The 24192-nt window shown below is 41.8% G+C and overlaps 1 protein-coding gene across 1 annotated transcript in view; it reads left to right on the top strand.

Moving 5' to 3' along the window:
* Positions 1–2220: 2220 nt before the first annotated feature.
* ldlrad4b (low density lipoprotein receptor class A domain containing 4b) overlaps positions 2221–24192 on the top strand; it is a 77095-nt gene continuing 55123 nt past the window's right edge. Inside the window, exons 1-2 of the mRNA XM_061820848.1 lie at positions 2221–2361; positions 2484–2598. Coding sequence (XP_061676832.1) covers positions 2505–2598 — 94 coding nt within the window. The 5' untranslated portion in view covers positions 2221–2361; positions 2484–2504. The remainder of the gene's footprint in view (positions 2362–2483; positions 2599–24192) is intronic.

Below are 24192 nucleotides of genomic sequence, written 5' to 3'. Positions count from 1 at the left end.
AATCTATCTTATTTTAAGACTCTAGAAGGTACTGTCATGGAGTGAAAAGTATTTGTACCATAAGTGTGTTAAGATTCAGCCTTTTACAGTTTGACCGATACAGGAAGGATGCAGTGGGGTAAAAGGGACGTTGGGGGTCATACCTCTCTGCAGCACATGTGGCCCTGAACCACAAGACTAGTGCGGGGGTCAACTCAAGGTTAGCTTTTTCAAAGGCCCTCTTCATTGGTTGAGGCCACCCATAACAAGGGAGTGAAACTTGAAACAGTCCCCCCCCAAAAAAATCCAAAAAAAAAACACCAGGCCAGCCCTCTTCTTCCTCCTCCCCTCTGGTCTGCCCTCCCAGAGCCATTGTCAACCACAACCCGGACGTCTGCTAGTCTTCTGACTCAAATCAATTCTTTCAGCCAACATCCCTCCCGCCCAGCACTCCCCATCCCCTGCTAGTCAGACATACATATGCATACTTATTTATATTACTCACTTTAATGACCTTTCTCTATTTTCTATTTTCATCTGCATGTCCTGCTAAATAACCTTATTTCTTGTAATATCATATTGAGTTTGTTAACAAATGTAAGGAGTTTAAAACAATGCTATAGTTATGCTGTGTGACTGATAGTGTAGTGGTATATTTGCCCGACATCAGTGCAGGCAGTGTGGGTTGAGTTCCTACTCAGTGATGGTGTGAATGCTTCCCTGTGTCTACACAGTATATACGCTGCAAATACATGACGACTAGTTCAGGGTGTTGTCCGCCTTAGGAACGAAGTCAGCTGGGATAGGCTTCAGCACACCTCGACTCTTAAGGGGATTGGGGGGTACTGAGAATCGTTGGATTGTACTCATGCACACTAGCACTATTGGTAAGATTACTTTGTAAATGTAGTTGTTTACATGCAGAGGTGGGTAGAAATCTGCTACATTTACTCAAGTAACATTCAAAAAAGTGTACTGGACAGAGTGCTTTAAATGCACAGCACATTTTTACTTTTACTTGAGTGTTTATGTGAAGAAGGATCAATACACTTACCTGTACTTCATGAAAAGATCGATGAACGATTATTTATCAGGTCTTTTGCAGAGCGCAGTCGTTGCTCCAATCCAATGTTATCACAGTGACGCTTGATTCAAGTTCACTAATTACTGTAAATGAAAGAAGGCAGTCACTTGACCGCTGACATAGCTTTCGGGAGACAATCAAAATGACTAATTTTGGAGGGGGAAAAAACACACCATATCCATCCATTCATCCATCCATTTTTCAAAACGCTTACCCTCACTAGGGTTGCAGGGTGCTGGAGCCTACCCAGCTATCTTCGGGCGAGGGCCAGGGTTCACCCTTAACTGTGCACAAGCCAATCGCTGGCCACAAATGAACTAAAGATGAATGAATGTTTGACATAAAAAGGCCAACATTCTAAAGATGAACCTGTTTGAAAGTAAAATTTCTTTTGTGTTCTTTAGTGTAACCTTCAATCTATCCTTTTCAAAATGTCAAGTGAATAGTTTTTAACCAAAAGGTGGGGCTACAAGGTCATATTTGGAAAAATATGTCATGTTTGAGACAGTGGCAGAATGACACATAACCAGAGAGACAATCATGAGCATCAGCTTTACAAGACGGAAGTGAAACTGTATAGTGTTCGAAATACTAGCAGTCCAATGTCACAAACCACATTAATCCACGTTTTCAGTATATTTTTTTATTACATGTCAAACAAGTTACCAGTATGCGCTGTCGATTCTCAGAAAACCAACAAGAACCAGCATTCATGATATACACACTATTAAGGCTTTGCAACATTTACACATTCACATTTTCTCCCAGTAATATAGACTAATTTACATGCATTGTGTAATTAAATAATAAATCCCCGTACATGGAATTTGTTCCTCCCCAACATTGCACACAAACATATAATGTATGCAGTTTATTTATCTTATGGTTTATTGTATAGCTATTAATGCAAAAACAATGATTATTTTTTAAATTTATAATTGTTTCAATAGAAATTCAAGGATAAATGACGCAGACAGGAGTTACTCGGGTCCTGGCAAGGACCAACTGTGGGCAAGCAACCTGGCACAGACAGATTCGTTTAATGTCCATGGCGGCAACAGCGCTAGGCCTCTTCTCGAGTCGCCTGGTTGGTTGAGCGCATCTGTCAGTTTGGCTAAGGGCGGGACTGAGCCCACCCCGTCTATCCTGGTTTAGTTCGAAGACAGCTGCTAACCGCGGCAGCGGAAAAGGAACAACTGCAAAATGCGTGAGCCCCCGAAAATGGCTCAACCTCGAACCGGCAACTAATTCACTTTCCGAGTCCACTCCGACAGAAATATGGCCTGAGGAAAACCGTGGTAAATACGCACGAAACATTCAGTTGAAGCGGCGGACTGTGCTACAGCTGCCTGGAAGTTTTTCGTTGTTTTTCCGTCGGGGGTCCTTGACGGTGGCGACGGTGGCTCTCTCCACGGAGCAGTGTCCCGGTCCACCGAGCCCCATGCAAAACCTAACGGCCCCCGGCGACTCCGGCACCTCCAATGTCAGCTGCTCCTGCAACTGTACCGGTTCTCAGCCACAGGGAATGGAGATATGTGAGTACAGTCTCAGACTTGTGTTTTCTGTGACCTAAAATCCAGCCCGGTGACGGAGTACCTAATCCGGTTTATGTACACTTCCAAGTGTTGTAGCATTAGAACTACACGTGCAATTGTTCGACCAAGAAACCGTACAACATAACTATCATCTGTTGACTATTTATTGGATCCTTTCATTTTCCGTGCGTCTGCGCACTACGCTTAAAAAAAAACTTTCCAGAGGCTCAATCCGACTGCTGGAATTTATAATGCCACTGGATGTGGCTATATGACTTTCAAGTTTCAAGTGTAAAGTCAATAAAAGTGTGACGGTATTTTTAGCTCATACAGTATACCAGGCACTTATGTGACCTCGACAAGCAGCTGTCTAGTGACAATAACCTATTAAAAGACTTACATTCGACTTACTGCATACATTAATGATTAGGTTAAATGTTTTAAAGCAACTAGCCTGACTGCTCTTTTGTCTTATGGCGGGTTGTTTCTATAAATTACTTGGGTTTATTTTAGTCCCATTCACTGGTGTGTGCACAGTATAAGGGATCCCCACAGAGGGTTAAATAGTTGGCAGTCAGCACTGACAGGAAACGCTGGAATTCTATGATATGTCTGTCTGCTGTCTGAGCAGTCCACAGAGAAACTGTCGTTATCAGCTCTGCTCAAATGCTGACTATTAGAGGCACTGCAGATATTCCTCTTTATGGGTGAGAGAGAGCAGACATAGAGACAAGGAGAAATACGGAAAAACATGTAATGATGAGAAAACAAGAAACACAAGAAGGTTATGAATGTGTACATGCACTCCGCGTAGTCCAACATGCAGATGCATAGGAAAGCTTCAGAGAGAATGCCAGAATTCCGGTGATGTATGATTTCCATTGGGGCATAGGCCAGGCTCGGGGAACATGGGATGAATGTACAGTCGGATATTAGATTTAGATCTGGCAGCAGAGTGTGGCTACAGTGACGCCACACTGTAACAAAGTAGTGTAAATTTACCTGGCACACTGACTCATGGCTCACCTTGCAGAAGTCGTGCAGCATCGTTGAGTTTATGGATGTTTCCAATGACATCACCACAGTCCCAGGATTTCTTCTTTCTACAACGTCAAAACTCTTAGACCAATCAGATAAATTAACGATAGAAAAAAACTTCACGCTTCACCTATCACCTGTGTGCTCTGACCTCTATGACACACAAGATGGCGGCTGTCGCAAGGCATGACGGGTAATTGGAAACCTTTGAATTGCCTGCCCAAGAAAAAAAAAAAGGCTGGGATGCAAGTAAAGAGTCATCCCGTCTGATCATGCAGGCCAACGTCCTGAAACTTTTAGACTGTATTGTTTAATAATGGGAGTCTGTTGCTTTATGAGAGCAATGTGGGAGATTTTTGTCTTTCTTTTTCACACACATTGTTCCATTCATTTTTGTTAAAGAGAGCTCCTGTTGGTCTGTTGTCTTGTCCAACTGTGTTTACAAGGCTGAACACTATAGCTCATGCTCTGATCAATTCTTTGGCTAAGATGTCTTTTTTTTTTTTTTAGCAGAAAGGATGGCCAGTAGCTATAAAATTAGAGGCAAATTACACATTATGATTATAGTCACCAAAATTATCACGTTAGTATCGATACATCCACTTTTTTACATGTGATGAATTTTAAAACAGCAGTAACCAAAATACATTTTCATACATGACAGACCCCACAAATGTCGATGCTTTCACACCTACAGTTTGCTTTCTCTTGTCTAAATCAGTTAATGGTTTGTAAACAATGTCTTTGGCTCCGCATTACCATACAATACAATTCCGTACTGTTGTCATCGCCATGGTGATGAGTGTATCCAGTGGTGTTTGATATGACAAGATAAAGCCCAGTGTTTGTAAAAGATGGGATGTGGTGGTATCGGAATACAGGATTTTTAAAGTAGTCTGACAGTGCAATCATCAAAGACCACACTTGTCTTCTAGTCTCATCCAGCATTATGTCTTGTCTGCGTGAGCCACTGCAAAAAAGTCACACATTGCCGAATGTTTTTTCACCGACAAGATTGAAATAAAACTTAATTGGCTGTCAGGTAGTGACAGACTATATCACAAGACACGTGACAAGTCTAAAAATAAACTAGCTTTTTGATCAGTACACAATGGCAACATGGAGTAATTGTCTTTTGCGGAGCCAATCAATAACATCATTGATCAACTTTGCGAATTTGACATGAAAGCTGGTGAGCATAAATTACTAATTATTGGGTGATATTGATAAAGCCGATTGGTATAGTCCAGTCAGTGAAAATAAAGAACAACAAGGATGTAATGCAATTTTGACAACAGAAGCAAGTAACATTGCTGTTCTTAGATATATTCAACAGATATCATTCTGACCAATTTATACTCTCGTGTCAAAGTGTATATTATATATAGGTTCCTTGTTCTGGCTGACATATGTGGTATGATTTTGATTCACTTTCAGTATTAGAACTTGTGTTCTTACTATGGAGCATACACTTTCTCTCTGGAGATTAATTTACCTGCTGATTTTCTGTTCATTGTGGTTATGCGCAACTGTAATGCAATTCTTCTGTTCTTTCATCTTTCTTGGTGTGTCACATATTTAGGTACTCCCGTTGCTCCTTTAGTGATTACATGCTTGTCAAAAGTGTGGTGTATTTGCTGCCACAGATGTGATCATTAGTTATCTTCTACTGCTTATCCAAGGTTGTGTCATGGAGGCAGCAGATTTAGGAGGGACGCTCAGATTTCCCTCTCACCAGCCACTTCATCCATCTCTTCTGGGGGATCCTGAGGTGTTCCCAGGCCAGTCGAGAGACATAGTATCTCCATTGTGTCTTGGTTAATCCCCTGGCTCTGCGTCCGGTGCGACGTCCCCAGAACACCTCACCAGGAAGGCGTCCCAAGACTCATCCGAATCAAATTTCCCTGTCACCTCCTCTGGCTCCACTAAATGTGGTGGAGCAGTGGCTCTACTCTGAGCTCCTCCTGGTTGACCGAGCTTCTTACCTTATTGCTAAGGGAGAGCCCTGACACCCTGCAGAGGAAACTCATTTTGGTTTTCAAGATATTGTTCTTTCGGTCATGACTCACAGCTTGTGACCATGGTTGAGGGGAGGAACTCAGATCGACCCGTAAATAGAGAGCTTTGCCTTTTGACTTAGCTCTTCTTTACCACAGCGGACAAATACAAAGTCCGTATCACTGCAGACGCTGCACCGATCCGTTGTTCAACTTCTGAAACATATTTTCCCATAGGAAATAATGTAAATGAGTTTAATCCTTTCCCAACCTCCAAATAGTAAATTGCCATTTTAATTCCCATTTTTGCAAAAACATGTACACCCTGCATTTAAAAAATAAAAAAATGCATAAACTTAAAGCACCATAAATGTGTATCATTTACCTTTTTGGTGGCGCTGCAATTGTATCTGAGGGACTCTCGAGGGAAGGAGGAAGTGGTACGCCGTAGTCACTGTTTTGATTTGACTGGGTAATTCTCTTCTAGTCTCTCCATTTCTTCTCTTTTGTGTGACCTTTGCTTTGTAATCACAGTCACTCCTTTGGCAAAACTAGCTGTCTTTTATTTCATTTTATTCTTTAGCATAGTCGAAATAGTTGACTTAGCCATACGATGCTAGCAAGATCCGTAAAAAACATGCACCCCGTTTTCATACTTGACGTACTTAGCTGTGGTTCGCTCAATTTTCCTCTTCCTTCGTGGCGCGTAGCACCACTGTCTTTGTTTGGGCTCATGCCAAAGAAAATACTGGAAAAATAAAAAAACAATCTTGAGAAGGACTTTCGAATGTTTGTGCTCACACTATGAGCACATATTGGCTTGAGTATGAGTGATTGCTTGACTAAAGTGGGCAGCAGCTTGTCTCGGCACCGCCCCGTGTGCTTTTGGCATCACTCGGCTCGAGCAAAGGAAGAGAAAAAAAATCAAATTTGGAAAACTCAACTTTGAAAATAGAACAATCTCTCTGCCTCAGCGGCATTCTAGCAGCCTTCACTAGATATATCCAGGATACTGTACCTCCATTATACTGTTTTCAAACGCTCTTAACAGTGTATTATCCCCCCCTGCCCTCTATTGGTGAAATGTAGTTCTGCAGGTACAAACAATCCAGTAAACCATACATTATGATGTTGGAAGCAGGATATGGTGTTTTGCCTTGAACTCTCCTGGTTGTTACTGTAGATGACATGGCTTTGAACTACAATTTTCTGGGTCCCAACTTGGTTGTGTTACCATTGAGCTATCTGAACATCAAGTGGAGATAATTGCAGGGTAAATTGGAAATAGACACTAATTTATGCAAGAATAGCAAATCAATAGCATCTGCCTCCCAGGATTCGTATCTGCTGAGGTGCACTCTTCGCGCACATGCATGCTGATAGACTGAGGCTTCAACTTTGGTCTCATGGAGCTTTTTTTTTTTTTTAAATCCCTTCATGTGTCCTGCAAGGGGGGCGTGGTGGTGGGGTGGTTGTATACATCCGGTGAGTTAAGAAAAAAAAAAAATTCTTCGGAGGGTGGGTTGCTAACTCTTATTATTCAATGAAATTGATAGCATAATTGATGGTAAAAAAAATTCTGTCGTGACATCCCTATTCTCATGAGCTCCGAGGAATTAGTGTACTTCCTATTTCCAAATGTGTTGCCTTAGACCAGTGATTTCCGACCTTTATGAGGCCAAGGCACATATTTTACATTTGAAAGATTTCACCACTCACCAACAAACAAAAATGTCACAAAAATTACTGTGTGTACTTCATGCCATCTACTAGAAGGCCATTCATTTATTCTGTCAATCACTAGGCCTCACTGGCATTAATAGATGAACAAAGATACATTATTCATTCTAAATATATATTTTTTAAGAAACAAAGTAAAATTTGATCATTTACCACAACATAACGGAAGAGTGCTCATGGCACACTAATCTACCACGACATACCGCTTGATAGTCACTGCCATAGATGAATCACTTGCCAAAATAAACAACTTTCTGTACCAAAAATAGCATGTTCCATGCTGGATAGATGTGTGTGTCATAAGTTAAGATGGCAGCCAGGTATGCTTTCTGTAGAGAGCACTGTGTGACAGTACATAGAACTCCTGCGATGATTGCTGCCAGTTCATGGCCTGAAAATATTCCCACATTCAAAATTGAATGTGGCAATGTGTTCATTGTTTTCCTTCAATGGAATGTTACCACATTCGACATGACTCACAGATTGGCACAGGAGGCGTGTCAATTGACCACTCCGTATAGGGCACTTAACTACGCCTCCTGAAATGACGTCACGCCACGTGCGCCTACGTCAGACAAACAATTAGCAAAAAGGGCGGCGCAGCAAGAAAAGAATAGAGCGAAACTGTCCGATTTACCGGCTGATTTCTCACTCGCATTCTTAGCTAACAGTGAAATATCGTTGAAAAGCAGACAGCAGGGCTTCAAGTATTTCAGCGAGGGGTATTTCAATGGTATTTACATGCATATCGACGGAGAAACCATTGATATTAGCTCGAGATCTTTCCAGAGTCAGAGGAAGACCGAGAAGCCACATAATATAATATATTATAACCCAAAGACGAATTCGTCATTGACAGTTTCCTATTTTCGTGTTACATATCACACTTGTGCAGAATCTGTATATGTATCTGTATAGCCGTTTGTGAACCGCTGTATGAAGGAAAAGAAGAAGGCAAGGCTTGATTTACGAGTTGTTTCTCTCGTTTTCTTTGTGTAATGTCACGCGCTCCCCTCAATAATTATTCTTGAATTAGTGCCGAACCTACGTAAGTCCCGACCGAGTACGACAATCACTACTTTAGTGTCCTCAAACATCCTTCCTTCAGTCTTGGTGTCTCAGTGCACGTCGAAGGCTTTTAGGACTGCTAGTCCGGTTTAGCTTATTACTAATTATCCACGAACAAAGGGACACATTTGTGCAGTCAGATCATCGCAAAATATCGCTCAACACAGATCAAGTGTGTCATCATTCACACTGAGCTATGTTATGCAAGTGAAGAACTGCTAATTCATTTATATGAGACATGTATTGAAAATCAAATATAGGGCTTACCTTCGTGCAAACATATCTGTTCCGGTTGATGGATTCAGTTGATCATGCGGTCTTCCACAAAGTTTGATCCATCGAGGACATTTTTCGTACTGGGTCTTCGGTTTTGGAAAGGGTACGAATTGACCTCCACCAACTAGCCTTTCAGGATACCTGTCATCACTATTATAAAGTCCGTGACTACACCTCTTAACCATATCTATTGTTAAAGAACCCAAATACGCGATAAAAGGCCAACAGAAGCTATACTGGACCATGCAGCGTTGTCTGAGAAAACTGCGGGTCCAAAAAAGGGGCGTGGTTTATGCAGCTCTCTAGCCTCTGATTGGTCAGCGACGCGGATGACGCAATTTCTACGGAGGGGTCAATTGGTTGGATGTAGTTATATATTGTATAGGTCACTTGCACAACTTCAGAGCAAGTGCATTGTGGGTAAGAATTTTTTCTGTGTCGGCCATTTTGGGAGGTTGTAAACAGTTCTTAAAGTTCGTCTACATACCAGCATCATGTTCATTGTATCTGCACTTTCTATGGTGTTTTCCATGTATTTCGAGGATCTGTCGGCTGATCGGAAACCCTGCTACAGGCAGAAAATCAGTTTATGTGAGGATCTGGACCCGTATAGTCTATTGAAGGCTGATTTTGCGACTGAAAAATGTTGGCTGAGAGTGGAATACCCCGACATTGTGAACTACTTGGTGCTTACAACCAACAGCCTTACAAACCAACAGATGAAGGCCTACAAGTCCTTGGAGGCTTACAATTACTTTGTAAGCGGGTGGATTCAGAGTGGCCTCTGCAAAATGTTGTCTGAAGAAAAGGTTTTAATTGTTGCCCGAGTAAGTAACTTGTAATCACCCGGGACAGAGTGCGTAACTCACTGTTGTTGTTTTTGTTGTTTCTGCTTAGCCATTATGGCCTTTTCAGGTCCGACAAATCGGACCGATTAGGGAAAAAGATCTATGACAAATAAATATTACACCATCTTTAAAATTTATTTGAAGGAGCATTAAGTAATGTGACAATAATTAAAATGTACAAGGTGTAAATTACTAAGTACTAACAAATTATAGCGTGAATGTCTGAATGTAGCCCTAAAAGTAATACTAGCCCTAATACAACAGTAGCGGCTTTCTATTTGTTCACATTTGCCTTACTCAAATGTCAGCATATCGAAAGCCGCTACTGTTGTATTAGGGCTAGCGTGAATGATGCCCTGGTAGGTGGTAGGTGCTACATGCACACTCGTGTCTTTTTTAATATATATACGGTATATTTCCTTCTTAAAAATAATTTGACGTTTACAGACAGCAAACGCACAACACACATCCATACGTTTGTATCCTAAACTGTAGATGAAAAGCCTGTCACTGGCGGCCGATTTCGATCGGCGGCCGAGTTGGTTGTGCATGTACATGTAGACCTATCAAACACCGTTAGTCTTGTAATATAAAACACAGCAAACAACACATACATGTAAAAATAGCTGTGGGAGGATATGGTCAAAGTGCAATACTAGGCTTAAACTTATCACTTACGAAGTGATCGCTGCACACAGGACTTGAAACTGTTGGACGAGTGAGATCTGCACGCGAGATATTACTGAGCCACTTCGCTTGCCGTTTGCTCGACATTTTTTCTGTTTGGGGTCCTTGTTGTGTAATTATTTTCGGAAATTGGAAAAACCGTCTTTTCCCTTCTTTGCTGAACTTGTTATAGCAGCCAATAACACAACACGTGTGCACCATCGTCTCAAAAGTCAAAAAACGTCTCATGTAATCGAATGTAACCAGCGAAATGAGACCTCCCAATATGGCGGCCAGAAAAAATTAAAAACTGATGTGACGTCACCTGCAAGTCACCTATAGCTATGACCCAGAAATAGGTGTGTCCCAGTCTCCATCTACATTCCACCACAGCACCAGTAAAAAAAACATTGACGTAATCTAGAACTAACAGACTTTGTCAACGCCAGTTTAAGTGACAACTGGAAACTATTTTCTCTCTCTGTACAGATGGGCCATTAGTTGCGCTATCCTAAAACGGGGTACATTAATACGAGGTTCCTTTGTACCTCTTTTGCCATTGAAAAAGCGCAGTCAGCAAGTAGAGCCTGGTTGATTCAAACAGGTACTGTATTGTAATAAATTTCAGCCACTTGTCAAATATAGACTGCAGAAAACAATTTTAACAATGGAGATTTTCAACATTTCTGTGTAAATCACACCTAATAAATAATTTACAACTAAATTAAACCAGCCTCAACAATGAGAAGAATTGTTTTGCACTTCCAACTCTTGGGAAAGAGAAACTGGTAAAGTAAACAAATGTGCAGCTAAAACTTCATTTTACATTTCAATTCTTAAAAAAAATTATATTCCAGTGTCGCAGCTCATATTTTATATTCAGCTCCTATGGGAAAGACTGAAGAAACCTGTGGAATATAGCTACAATATTTTAGAATGTGGTGTATCCTCCTTGAATTTACATCTTTAGACAAAGGTATCGTAAGGAAGGGGTTACTGTGTCAGCATGTGGAGTGGCTGAATGTGTCTCTGTATATGTAACAGCTTGCAGGCAGGGTCATCCAGGTGGATGTAAATGGTCTGATCTGTAATCCTGTGTATGAGTGGTGGTAGTGTGGAGGTGGCTGACGGGTCTTCGTTAAAGTGCCTCAGGCGACCACACACACAGAACGACTTGTTGATGGTTACTCAAAACACGTGCAAAGAAACACACATGGGCATACATGCTGAGAAAATGTATTTGCCCCCCTCTCCCAATTTCTTTTTTTTTTTTTTTCTTACATACATGGGGACACAAATCAGTGCAATCTGTAGGCCGGTCCCAAGCCCGGATAAATGCAGAGGGTTGCGTCAGGAAGGCCATCCGGCGTAAAAACTGTGCCAAACAAATATATGAGCATTCATCTAAAGAATCCCATACCGGATCGGTCGTGGCCCGGGTTAACAACGCCCACCCCCGGCACTGCTAACCTGCAGGGCGTCGGTAGAAATTCAGCTACTGTGGGTCGAAGACAAAGAAGAGGAGGAAACCGGATCCATCGTCAGAAGAAAAAGAGGAATGCACAGAGCCTACAAGTGAGTGTAGGGACTTTGAATGTTGGGACTATGACAGGAAAAGCTCAGGAGTTGGTTGACATGATGATTAGGAGAAAGGTTGATATTTTGTGCATCCAAGAGAGCAGGTGGAAAGGTAGTAAGGCTAGAAGTTTAGGAGCAGGGTTTAAATTATTCTACCACGGAGGAGATGGGAAGAGAAATGGAGTAGGGGCTATTTTAAAGGAAGAGCTGGCTAAGAATGTCTTGGAGGTGAAAAGAGTATCAGATCGAGTGATGAGACTAAAATTTGAAATTGAGGGTGTTATGTATAATGTGGTTAGCGGCTATGCCCCACAGGTAGGATGTGACCTAGAGTTGAAAGAGAAATTCTGGAAGGAACAAGATGAAGTAGTTCTGAGCATCCCAGACAGTGAGTGAGTTGTGATTGGTGCAGATTGTAATGGACATATTGGTAAAGGAAACAGGGGCGATGAAGAAGTGATGGGTAAGTACGGCATCCAGGAAAGGAACTTTGAGGGACAGATGGTGGTGGACTTTGCAAAAAAGGATGGAGATGGCTGTAGTGAACACTTATTTCCAGAAGAGGGAGGAACATATAGTTACCTACAAGAGCGGAGATAGAAGCACACAGATGGATTATATTTTGTGCAGACAATGTAACCTGAAGGAGATTACTGACTGTAAAGTAGTGGTAGGGGAGAGTGTAACTCAACAGCATAGGATGGTGTGTAGGATGACTCTGGTGGTGGGTAGGAAGAATAAGAAGACAAAGATAGAGCAGAGAACTATGTGGTGGAAGCTGAGAAAGGAAGAATGTTGTGTGGCTTTTCAGAAAGAGGTGAGACAGGCTCTCGATGAACAGCAGAAGCTCCCGGAAGACTGTACTACAACACCCAAGGTAATCAGAGAGACAGGCAGACAGTACTTGGTGTGTCTTTTGTTAGGAAAGGGGAGAAGGAGACTTGGTGGTGGAACCCCAAAATACAGGGAGTCTTACAAGGAAAGAGATTAGCGAAGAAGAAGTGGGACACTGAGAGGACTGAGGAGAGGCGAAAGGAGTACATCGAGATGCGACTAGGGCAAAGGTAGAGGTGGCAAAGGCTAAACGAGGCATATGAAGACATGTACACCAGGTTGGACACAAAAGAAGGAGAAAAGGATCTTACAGGTTGGCCAGGTAGAGGGAAAGAGATGGGAAGGATGTGCAGCAGGTAAGGGTGATTCAGGATAGAGATGGAAATGTGTTGACTGGTGCCAGTAGTGTGCTAAATAGATGGAAAGAATACTTTGAGAAGTTGATGAATGAAGAAAATGAGAGAGAAGGAAGAGTTGAAGAGGCAAGTGTGAAGGACCAGGAAGAGGCAATGATTAGTAAAGGGGAAGTCAGAAAGGCACTACAAAGGATGAAAAATGGAAAGGCAGTTGGTCCTAATGACATACCAGTGGAGGTATGGAAGCAATTTGGAGAGATGGCTGTGGAGTTTTTGACCAACTTTTTCAACAGAATACTTGCGGGCGAAAAGATGCCTGAAGAATGGAGGAAAAGTGTTCTAGTTCTCATTTTTAAGAACAAAGGCGATGTTCAGAGCTGTGGGAATTATAGAGGAATAAAGTTGATGAGCCACACAATGAAGTTATTGGAAAGAGGCTAGACTCAGACAGAAGTAAGTATCTGCAAGCAACAGTATGGTTTCATGCGTAGAAAGAGTACCACAGATGCATTATTTGCCTTGAGGATGCTCGTGGAAAAGTACAGAGAAGGTCAGAAGGAGCTACATTGTGTCTCTGTGGATCTAGAGAAAGCCTATGACAGAGTACCAAGAGTGGAACTCTGGGACTGCATGCGTAAGTCTGGTGTGACAGAGAAGTATGTTAAAATAGTACAGGACATGTATGATGGCAGCAGAACAATGGTGAGGTGTGCCTTAGGTGTGACAGAAGAATTTAAGGTGGAGGTGGGACTGCATCAGGGATCAGCTCTGAGCCCCTTCCTGTTTGCAGTGGTAATGGATAGGCTCACAGATGAGGTTAGACTGGAATCCCCTTGGACCATGATGTTCGCAGATGATATTGTGATATGCAGTGAAAGCAGGGAGCATGCAGAGGAACAATTCGAAAGGTGGAGACATTCACTTGAATGGAGAGGAATGAAGATTAGCCGAAGTAAAACAGAATATATGTGCGTGAATGAGAAAGGTGGAGGGGGAAAGTGAGGCTACAGCGAGAAGAGATAGCGACGGTGGAGGACTTCAAATATTTAGGGTCACCAATCCAGAGCAACGGTGAGTGTGGTAAGGAAGTGAAGAAACTGGTTCAAGCAGGTTGGAACAGCTGGCGGAAGGTGTTTGGTGTGTTATGTGACAGAAGAGTCTCTGCTAGGATGAAGGACAAAGTTTACAAAACAGTGGTGAGGCCGGCCATGATGTACGGATTAGAGACGATGGCACTGAAGAAACAACAGGAAGCAGAACTTGAGGTAGCAGAAATGAAGATGTTGAGGTTCTCGCTTGGAGTGAGCAGGTTGGATAGGATTAGAAATGAGCTCATTCGAGGGACAGCCAAAGTTGGATGTTTTGGAGACAAGATTCGAGAGAGCAAACTTTGATGTTTTGGACATGTTCAGAGGCGAGAGAGTGAGTATATTGGTGGAAGGGTGCTGAGGATGGAGCTGCCATTCAAAAGAGCGAGAGGAAGACCAAAGAGAAGGTTTATGGATGTGGTGAGGGAAGACATGAGGGCAGTTGGGGTTCGAGAGGAAGATGCAGAAGATAGGCTAAAATGGAAAAAGATGACACGCTGTGGTGACCCCTAACGGGGCAAGCCGAAAGGAAAAGAAGAATATCTATCACACACAAAAGTGTCAAATCATCACACCAATTTTAAAATCTCAGACAACCCAAGGAAATAGAAAATCCAGTTTTCAAATGATAATTAAATTTATTAAGGCACATAGAAAAAAGTAAAAACCTTTCCTCCCCTCTGTGAACAAGTAATTGCCCCCTGGACCTAATAACAGGTTGTGTTACTTGGCAGCAATAACTGGAATGAAGCGTTTGCGATAATTGATGAGTCTTTCACGTCGCTCTGGAGGAATTTTGTCCCACTCGTCTTTGCAGAATTATTTCAACTCTGCCATATTTTCTAGCATATACTGCCTGTTTAAGGTCACACCACAACATCTCAGTTGGAATTAAATCCAGACTTCGACTTAGCCACTCTAAAACTTTTTTTTTTTTTTTTTGAGTCATTCAGAGATGGACTTTCTTGTTTTTCGGATGATTGTCCTACTGTATGATCCAAGAGCATTTGAGTTTGAGGGCATGAACTGAAGGCTGGATGTTCTCCCTCAGGATTTTTTGGTTCACAGTAGAATTCATTGTTCCATCAATCACAGCAAATTGTCTTGGTTCTGAGGTCGCAAAGCAGCCCCAGACCATCACACTGCAAACCACCACGATTCACTGTTGACATCATGTTCTTTATCAAATGTGCCATTTTTACGCCAGATGAAACAGCCTGCATACCTTCCATAAAGTTCAATTTTTGACTGGTCATTCCACAGAATTTCAGTCTTGAGGTTCATCAAGATGTTTTTTTGGCAAATGTGAGATGAGCTTTTGTATTCTCTGCTGACAGCAGGGGTTTTTGCCTGGGAACTCAACCATGGATGCCATTTTTGGCTAGTGTATTTCTTATGGTAGAGTCATGAACAATGATCAAGTGTCATCCCTATAAACATTCTAAAATATACATTGAAATGAAAAATACATATAACATTATTCACTTCAATGTCTATACAAAAAAAAAAAGTGAGTGGCGAGCGCGTCATCCATGTGCAAAGTTGTGGAAGTGTCATTCGACATCCAAGTGGTCACCATATTGGGTGCATCTCCTGCCCATGACGTCACCCCGGACATTCGTCATTGAAAACACGCTGTGGCTTCTGACACGGAAGCTCTTTTCGAACCGAGTGAAGTTACCGGGGCAATATTACCCTATTGTTTAAAGCTATATTTTGATGATATGCGGATCATGGCCAAACCACCTCCCCGCCTGGCCCACCTCCGCACGGCGGTGATAAAAACATCGCCGCCAGTGAGTGACGAAGACTCCGCAGCCAAACCGCCTCCCTGTCCGGCGGTGATTCACAAGCCCTGCAGAGGCCGTCCTTCAGCGGCTGCTGTACGGAATCTTTCTGATGATGATGATGGACACATTTAGCACCCCTGATTTACGGATTATGCCCCCGCCCCCAAGTATTGTATTTTTTTTTAGTAGCTGTATACACACCTACCTGTCATTTGGAACCCACGAAGCTCTCGTGCTTTGCACCTGTGCAATCTATTTTTCATGACAAACTGGATTTTTTTGGAAAAGTATGAAGAGTGAATCCATCCTCCCGAGTGTTTGAGCAATATCCAGCAATGCAACGAGTCGGCATTTTGGCTAACACCAAGGAACAATGAGCTGTCCTCTCGCAGGTAAAACTAATATAAAGAAACGGGTTCGCTTGAGCGCGCTACTGCCTCCGTCACTTCTTGCTTCTTGTCGAAAACAAATCAAGGATTTTCATGGCGGGAGTCACAAAAAGCCATAAGTCAAAATCACATTTTTGTGGTGGAAAAAAAAAAAAAAACGGATGGGTCCATACCGGCTGCCGTTTTTTCAGTAATAGCATACTAAAAATCATCCATTTCATGACACTTAACCTTTAACTGAGGCCAGCGCTATGGAGATCCTGAGAGCTGCAAAGCGTGCCGGGAGGAAGTAAATAGCGTTTAATGTGTAAGTTTCATATCAGTTGTTTCGTGACTCATTCTTTTGTTTATTATTTGCTAGTTTGCTATTCTGTTTGCTGTGATGTGATAATTTTAGTTTCGATGTGACACTGTATGTATAACATTGTCAATAATGACCTGCCTGTGTAGGGCCATGTAAGCTTCTTCTGCTAACAGATGTGACATGCATTTGTTCCTCACGCACTCATTATCTTACATAAACGCTAAAACACATGCTCGCACGCATGCTGACTGTGTAACCATCCATCCATCTATTTGCTGAGCCGCTTATCCTCACGAGGGTTGCGGAGTGCTGGAGTAAATCCCAGCTGTCATTGGGCAGGGAACATGGAGACACTCACAATCACACTTAAAGGCAATTTAGAGTCTCCAATTAATGCATGTTTTTGGGATATGGGAGGAAACCAGTGCGCACTGTGTAACTTGTGTGCATTAATACTGCATCCACTATTCATAGGTTTTCATTATTTGCGGGGGGTGTAAGGAACGTAACCCCTGCAAATAACGAGGAACACTGTACTGAGTACCTTTTTAAAAGTATTGTCTATTCAGGTCATGGATTCATATCAGTCATGTCAAACCAACATTACAAAATGACAGAAATAGTGGGTGCAAACCTACTGTAATTAAATTACTTTATTGTAATTAAATAACTTTGCACACATCAGAAGTTCGTCCAGCCAGTCTACATGCGTTTTGTGATCTTGGAGAAGGCGTTCGACCGTGTCCCTCGGGGAGTCCTGTGGGGGGTTCTTCAGGGTTATGGGGTATCAAACCCCCTGATACGAGCTGTTCGGTCCCTGTACGACCCCTGTCCAGAGTTTGGTCCGCATTGCTGGCAATAAGTCATATTCGTTACCATGACGATGACGTCAACGACAGAGGCCGCGACTAATATGGCGACCACTTGGATGTCGAGGGACACTCAATTGCGCAACTTTGTGCATGGATGACGCGCTCTCTGCTCACTTTTTTTTTCGTATAGACATTGAAGTGAATACTGTTATGTATTTTTCACCTGTCCAGAGTTTGGTCCGCATTGCTGGCAATAAGTCATATTCGTTACCATGACGATGACGTCAACGACAGAGGCCGCGACTAATATGGCGACCACTTGGATGTCGAGGGACACTCAATTGCGCAACTTTGTGCATGGATGACGCGCTCTCTGCTCACTTTTTTTTTCGTATAGACATTGAAGTGAATACTGTTATGTATTTTTCATTACAATATCTATTTTAGAATGTTTATAGGGATGTCAGTCCCACTTTAAGCAGTGTTGGTCAGATGTGCTCTTACAGTCCAAAATAATAGTTACATGTTTGTGTCCTCTGCTCTCTGGGCATCTGTAGCACCCAGCCAATCTGGGTGCTGGGATTCCCTTTGTATCTCGATTCTCCACCACCGTCCGACACACAGACACACGCACACACGACACACACACCTCTTTCCTTGATGAACAAAATGCCCTTGGAACCATGGCAGATTTTGTAGTCTTCATGTGATTGAGACAGGCTATCCGTCAAGTGTGTGTGGGTTAGGGTGGGCAAGCAGTGGATGGGACCAGGGAGTTTCCTCACGTCTATTTACACAGTTTGACGACAGTGAAGAAAATAAGTATTTGAACACCCTGCTATATTGCAAGTTCTCGCACTTAAAAATCATGGAGGGGTCTGAAAATTTCATCATAGGTGCATGTCCACCGTGAGAGAGATAATCTAAAAAAAATCCAGAAATCACAATGCATGATTTTTTTTTAACAATTTATTTGTGTGATACAGCTGCAAATAAGTATTTGAACACCTGAGAAAACCAATGTTAATATTTGGTACAGTAGCCTTTGTTTGCTATTAAAGAGGTCAAACATTTCCTGTAGTTGTTCACCAGGTTTGCACACACTGCAGGGGGGATTTTGGCACAATCCTCCACACAGATCTTCTCTATATCAGACAGGTTTCTGGGCTGTCGCTGAGAAACACAGATTTTCAGCTCCCTCCAGTGATTTTCTATTGGGTTTAGGTCTGGAGACTGGCTAGGCCACGCGAGAACCTTGGTATGCTTCTTACGAAGCGACGCCTTGGTTTTCCTGGCTTTGTGCTTTGGGTCATTCTCGTATTAAAAGACCCAGCCACGACCCATCTTCAATGCTCTGACCGAAGGAAAGAGATTGTTCCTCAAAAACTCACAATACATGGCCGCGGTCATCCTCTCCTTAATACAGTGCAGTCGTCCTGTCCCATGTGCAGAAAAACACCCCCAAAGCATGATGCTACCACCCCCATGCTTCACAGTAGGAATGGTGATCTTGGGATGGAACTCATCATTCGTCTTCCTCCAAACATGGTGAGTGGAATTATGACCAAAAAGTTCCATTTTGGTCTCATCTGACCATAAAACTTTCTCCCATGACTCCTTTGTATCATCCAAATGGTCATTGGCAAACTTAAACTGAAGGCATGTGCTGGTTTAAGCAGGGGAGCCTTCCGTGCCATGCAGGATTTCAAACCATGATGTCTTAGTGTATTACCAACAGTCACCTTGGAAACGGTGGTCCCAGCTCTTTTCAGATCATTGACCAAGTCCTGTCGTGTAGTCCTGGGCTGATTCCTCACCTTTCTAAGGATCATTGAAACCCCACAAAGTGATATCTTGCATGGGGCTCCACTCCAATTGAGATTGACAGTTATGTTTAAGCAAAGCAAAGCAATTTTATTTGTATCGCGCATTTCATACACAAGTAACTCAATGTGCTTTACATGATTAAAGACAATTGAAAACAAATTCATAAAATATTTAAAACGGCATAAAAACAATAAAAATGACAAGCACAATATTAAATAAAAGACAATTAAAACCGCATACAGTGTAAGTAATATGATAAAAAAGTGGATATATTCTAAAAAGCATGAGAAAAAAAGACTTTTCATCCTGGATTTAAAAACATTCACACTTAAGGCTGACCTCACCTCTATAGCCAACTTATTCGATTTGTGTGCAGTATAATAGCTAAATGCTGCTTTACCATGTTGTGTTGGACTCTGCGCTCCACTATTTGACAGTCGATCTCAGAGCTCTACTGGGTTTGTATTTCATAAGCATTTTTTCGTGTTTTCAGGACCTAAATCATTTTGTGATTTATAGGTAGGTAGCAGAACTTTAAAATCTATTCTAAAGATGACCGGAAGCCAGTGCAAGGACTTTGGGATTGGAGTTAAATACTCTGACTGCGTTGTTTTGGTCAGAAAATGAACTGCAGCATTCTGAAGGAGCTGCAGCTGTTTAATACTCTTTTTTTTTTTTTTTTTTTTTTTGGAGTCCAGTCAGATGTCTATTACAGTAGTCAAGTCTACTTGAGGTAAAACCATTAATGAGCTTTTCCTGGTCTGCTTGACAAGATTTCACTCTAGATATGTTCATCAGATGGTAGAAGGCGTTTTTTCTGATTGATTTGATATGATTGTTTAAAGTCATGTCGAAATGTATCAGAACACCTAGGTTTCATACTTGGTCTTTGGTTTTTAAAGATTGAGTCCAGGTGTTTACTAACAGCAATTCTCTTTTCCTTATTGCCAAAAACAATTTTCTGTTTTGTTGTAATTTAGTTGAAGAAAATTTTGGCTCATCCAGTTATCTAATTTAGACACTGGCACAATACCTCAATTGAACTGTAGTCATCCGGAGACACTGCTAAATATAACTGTGTGTCATCTGCATAGTTATGGTAGTCAAAATTAAAGTTTTGAAGAATTTGACCCAAGGGTAGTATATACAGGCTGAACAGGAGGGGTCCAAGAACTGACCCTTGAAGGACCCCATAGCTCATTGCTATTTGCTAAGACCGAGCACCTCCAATGGTCACAAAGTAGCTCCTTTCCTCCAGGCAGGACCTAAACTATTTAAGGACCGTTCCATTTAGTCCTACCCACATTTCCAACCTGTTTAGCAGTATATTGTGATCTACCGTTTCAAAAGCTGCCCTGAGATCCAACAAGACCAAAATTGACACCTTTCTTGAGTCAGTATTTAATGTTATCATTGAGCACTTTGATAAGAGCAGATTCTGTTCTGTGATAAGTTTGGAAACCTGATTGAAATTTGTCAAAAACTCAATTTGAATTCAGGAAATTGCTGAGTTGATTAAAAATAACTTTCTCAAGAATCTTGGCTATGAACGGGAAATTTGAGATGGGTCTATAGCTTGCTAATATGGAATCGTCCAGTGCTCTGTTTTTTTATAAGAGGCTTAACAGCAGCTACTTTAAGAACTTTTGGAAACTTGCCAGACTGAAGTGAGGAATTGATTATTTGCTGCAAATCAGGTAGAACTGACTTCAAAATAGTTTTGAAAAAGTCAGATGGTATTGAGTCGAGACAGCACGTTGATGGTTTCAACTGCTGAACAGTTTTCTCTACAGTTTTTTGGTCAACTGTATTAAATTATGACAAGTTAATAGAGTTTTCTCTGAGTGGCTTCAGATGTGAGATCATTCTATCTTTTTGCTGATTTGTGCTGACATTTGACCTGATGGATTGTACTTTTTCACTAAAATAACAGGCAAACTCATTGCATTTGCCAGCTGTTGTTTAGCTTCTTCCATTTTCTAATAATTGCTCCACCGGTGGACATTTTTTCACCAAGCTGCTTGTCAATTTCACCGTAGCCCTTTCCAGCCATGTGGAGTTGTACAATTTTGTCTCTGTCTTTGGACAGGTCTTTAGTCTTGGCCATGTTACAAGTTTGAGTCTTACTGATTGTATGGGGTGGACAGGTGTCTTTATGCAGCGAGCGACCTCACACAGGTGCATCTCATTCAGGATAATACGTGGAGTGGAGGTGAACTTTTAAAGGCTGACTAACAGGTCCTTGAGGGTCAGAATTCTAGCTGATAGACAGGTGTTCTAATACTTATTTGCAGCTGTACCACACAAATAAATCGTTAAAAATCATACATTGTGATTTCTGGATTTTCTCTTTAGATTATCTCTCACACAGTGGACATGCACCTACGATGAAAATTTCAAACCCCTCCATGATTTCTAAGTGGGAGAACTTGCAATATAGCTGGATGGTCAGTTACTTATTTTCTTCACTGTATGTGAGATGCTAGTGTTCAGGCAAATAAATCAGTTTGCTGTGCGTCTCCTGATTATATATCTATGGACATAATTCCAAAATGCGTCCAGATGCATCTTGGCAGACGGTAAATGAGGACATGGCCTTTTTTTTTTTTTTTTTTAACCCCGCTCACCCCAGGATTCAGCCAAATTTAATGTTGAATGTATTTATTACTCCAAGTGATAAGTGATCCACTTTTCACTGCCTTGACACTTGAGAAATATGCACAAAAAATCAAGCAAATACAATGCGTTTGTAACTTGGGGTGGTCTGTTTCAGCGGCACATTAGATAACTGGGTAGTACAGTTCTGAGGACCCGGGTTCAAATGCGGACTCGCCTCTGTGGAATTTGCATGTTCTCCCCGTGCCTGTTTCGGTTTTCTCTGGGTACTCCAGTTTTCTCCCACATCCCAATAACATGCATGCATGGTAGCTTAATTCAAGACTATAATTGCCTGTAGGTGTCAATCTGGGTGTGAGTGGTTGTTTGTTTGTATGTGCCCTGGTATTGGCTGGCGACCAGTTCAGGGTGTACCCCACCTCTCGCCCAAAGATACCTGGGAAAGTCTCCAGCATGCTGACGACCCAAGTGAGGATAAGTGATGTAGAAAATGGATTGATTAATGGGTGGTCCATTTCCTTATATATTCAGAGAAAATTGCATGGACTGTACAGTAGATTTCAGACATGTATCACGGGTATGCCGTTATTTTGGGTTGACTTTTAATTTTGAAGTTTAATTTGTTCAGGGATCATTGCAAGGTTTTAATTAGGGAGTTAGACGCTCTTAGACATAGTGTACAAATTCAAGCAGCATGTTTTGAATCACTTTCCAAGATTCCAAAAAGGTCTTGACACCCATGCGATACGCTGAAAATAAAGGACAGTATCTTCTTGCTAATTTTCATGGTATTTATATGGTTGAAAAATCATGTTAATATTGTGTCACTCAAGTTTCTTGCATTTGTATTTCTCCTTCACAAAAATCATTGCAGTGTTTATACCTTTTCACACATTCACAACTGAATAATGTTCATTTAAATATCTTTCTTATTCAATTTATTTTTCACAAGTCTAGAGGCTTATTGGGCTAATCTGGGACCTTGGTTATCAAATTTCATGCCATATCATGTGTACATGTGTGTTCGTAATTAAAGTCCTTGAATCAGGCATTGACACTCTCCCTACTTGACATCCAATTATGGGCTAGTGTGCACTTGCGAGAAAAGTTTTATGTTTAGTGCTGCAGTTAGGACTCAAATGTTTTCAGTATTTTGAGTACAAAAAATGCTCAAGGATTTTTTTTTTTCTGCCTGGCATCCGAATCAGATGCCCCAGCCACGTCATCTGGCTCCTCTCATTGCAGAGAAGCAACTGCTCAACTCAACTCGGAGCCCCTCCTGGATGACCAAGCTTCTCATCTTATCTCTAAGGGAGAGCCTGAACACCCCAAGTAGGAAACACATTTCGGTAGCTTTTATCCAAGATCTTGTTCTTTTGGTCATGACCCACGGCTCATAACCATAGGTGAGGATATAAATGTAGATCGATCAGTAAATTGAGAGCTTTGTCTTTCGACTTAGCTCCTCCCTTACCACAACAGAGCGATACAAAGCCCGCATCACTTCAGACTCTGCACCGATCAGTGGCTCCATTCTTCCCTCACTCGTGAACAAGACCCCAAGATACTTGAACCCCTCTACTTGGGTCAGGATCTCAACTCTGAGCTGGAGAGAGCATGCTGCCCTTTTCTGACTGAGGACCATCATCTCAGATTTTGTGCTGCTCATTATCATCCCAGCCACTTCACACTTCGCTGGAAACCTCTCCAGTGAGAGTTGTAGATCACTGCTTGATTACGTCAACAGAACCACATGATCTGCAAAGAGTAGAGATGCAATGCTGAGGCCACCAAACCGGAACCTCTCTACACCTCGAGTGTACCTAGTAATCCTGTTCATAAATGTTAAATGAACATACTTGGTGACAAATGGCAGCCTCACTGGAAACGAGGCCGACTTACTGACTGCAATGTGGACCAAACTCTGACACTAGTTGTACAGGGACTGAACAGCCCATATCGGGGGAGTTCTGTACCCCATACTCCTGAAGCACCCCTGACGGGACTCCTTAAGAGAGGTCGAACGCCTTCTCCAAGTCCATAAAACACGAAAAGTGGTTGGGCGAACTATCATGCAACCTCGAGGACTCTGCCAAGTGTGTAGAGCTGGTCCACTGAAAATATGTCTAGACAAAAAATATTGTTTTCTGCTCAGTCCAAGTTTAAGAAGTTAAACACCTGATTATAAAAAAAACAAAACGAAAAAAAAAAAACAATTGGTAATTCATTTTTGAGTGAAACGGCTTATTTTTTCATGTGTATTTCTCATAATTGCTCCGTAACCAAGCAAACATATAATTTATCTGAATAGTCAATAATAAATTTAGGAGAATACTCAATGCTAAACTATTTGATGGCTGTATCCCT

This window comes from Syngnathoides biaculeatus, chromosome 5 (assembly GCF_019802595.1).
Source record: "Syngnathoides biaculeatus isolate LvHL_M chromosome 5, ASM1980259v1, whole genome shotgun sequence".
NCBI lineage: Eukaryota > Metazoa > Chordata > Actinopteri > Syngnathiformes > Syngnathidae > Syngnathoides > Syngnathoides biaculeatus.
This window is presented reverse-complemented; position numbering and strand designations above follow the sequence as displayed.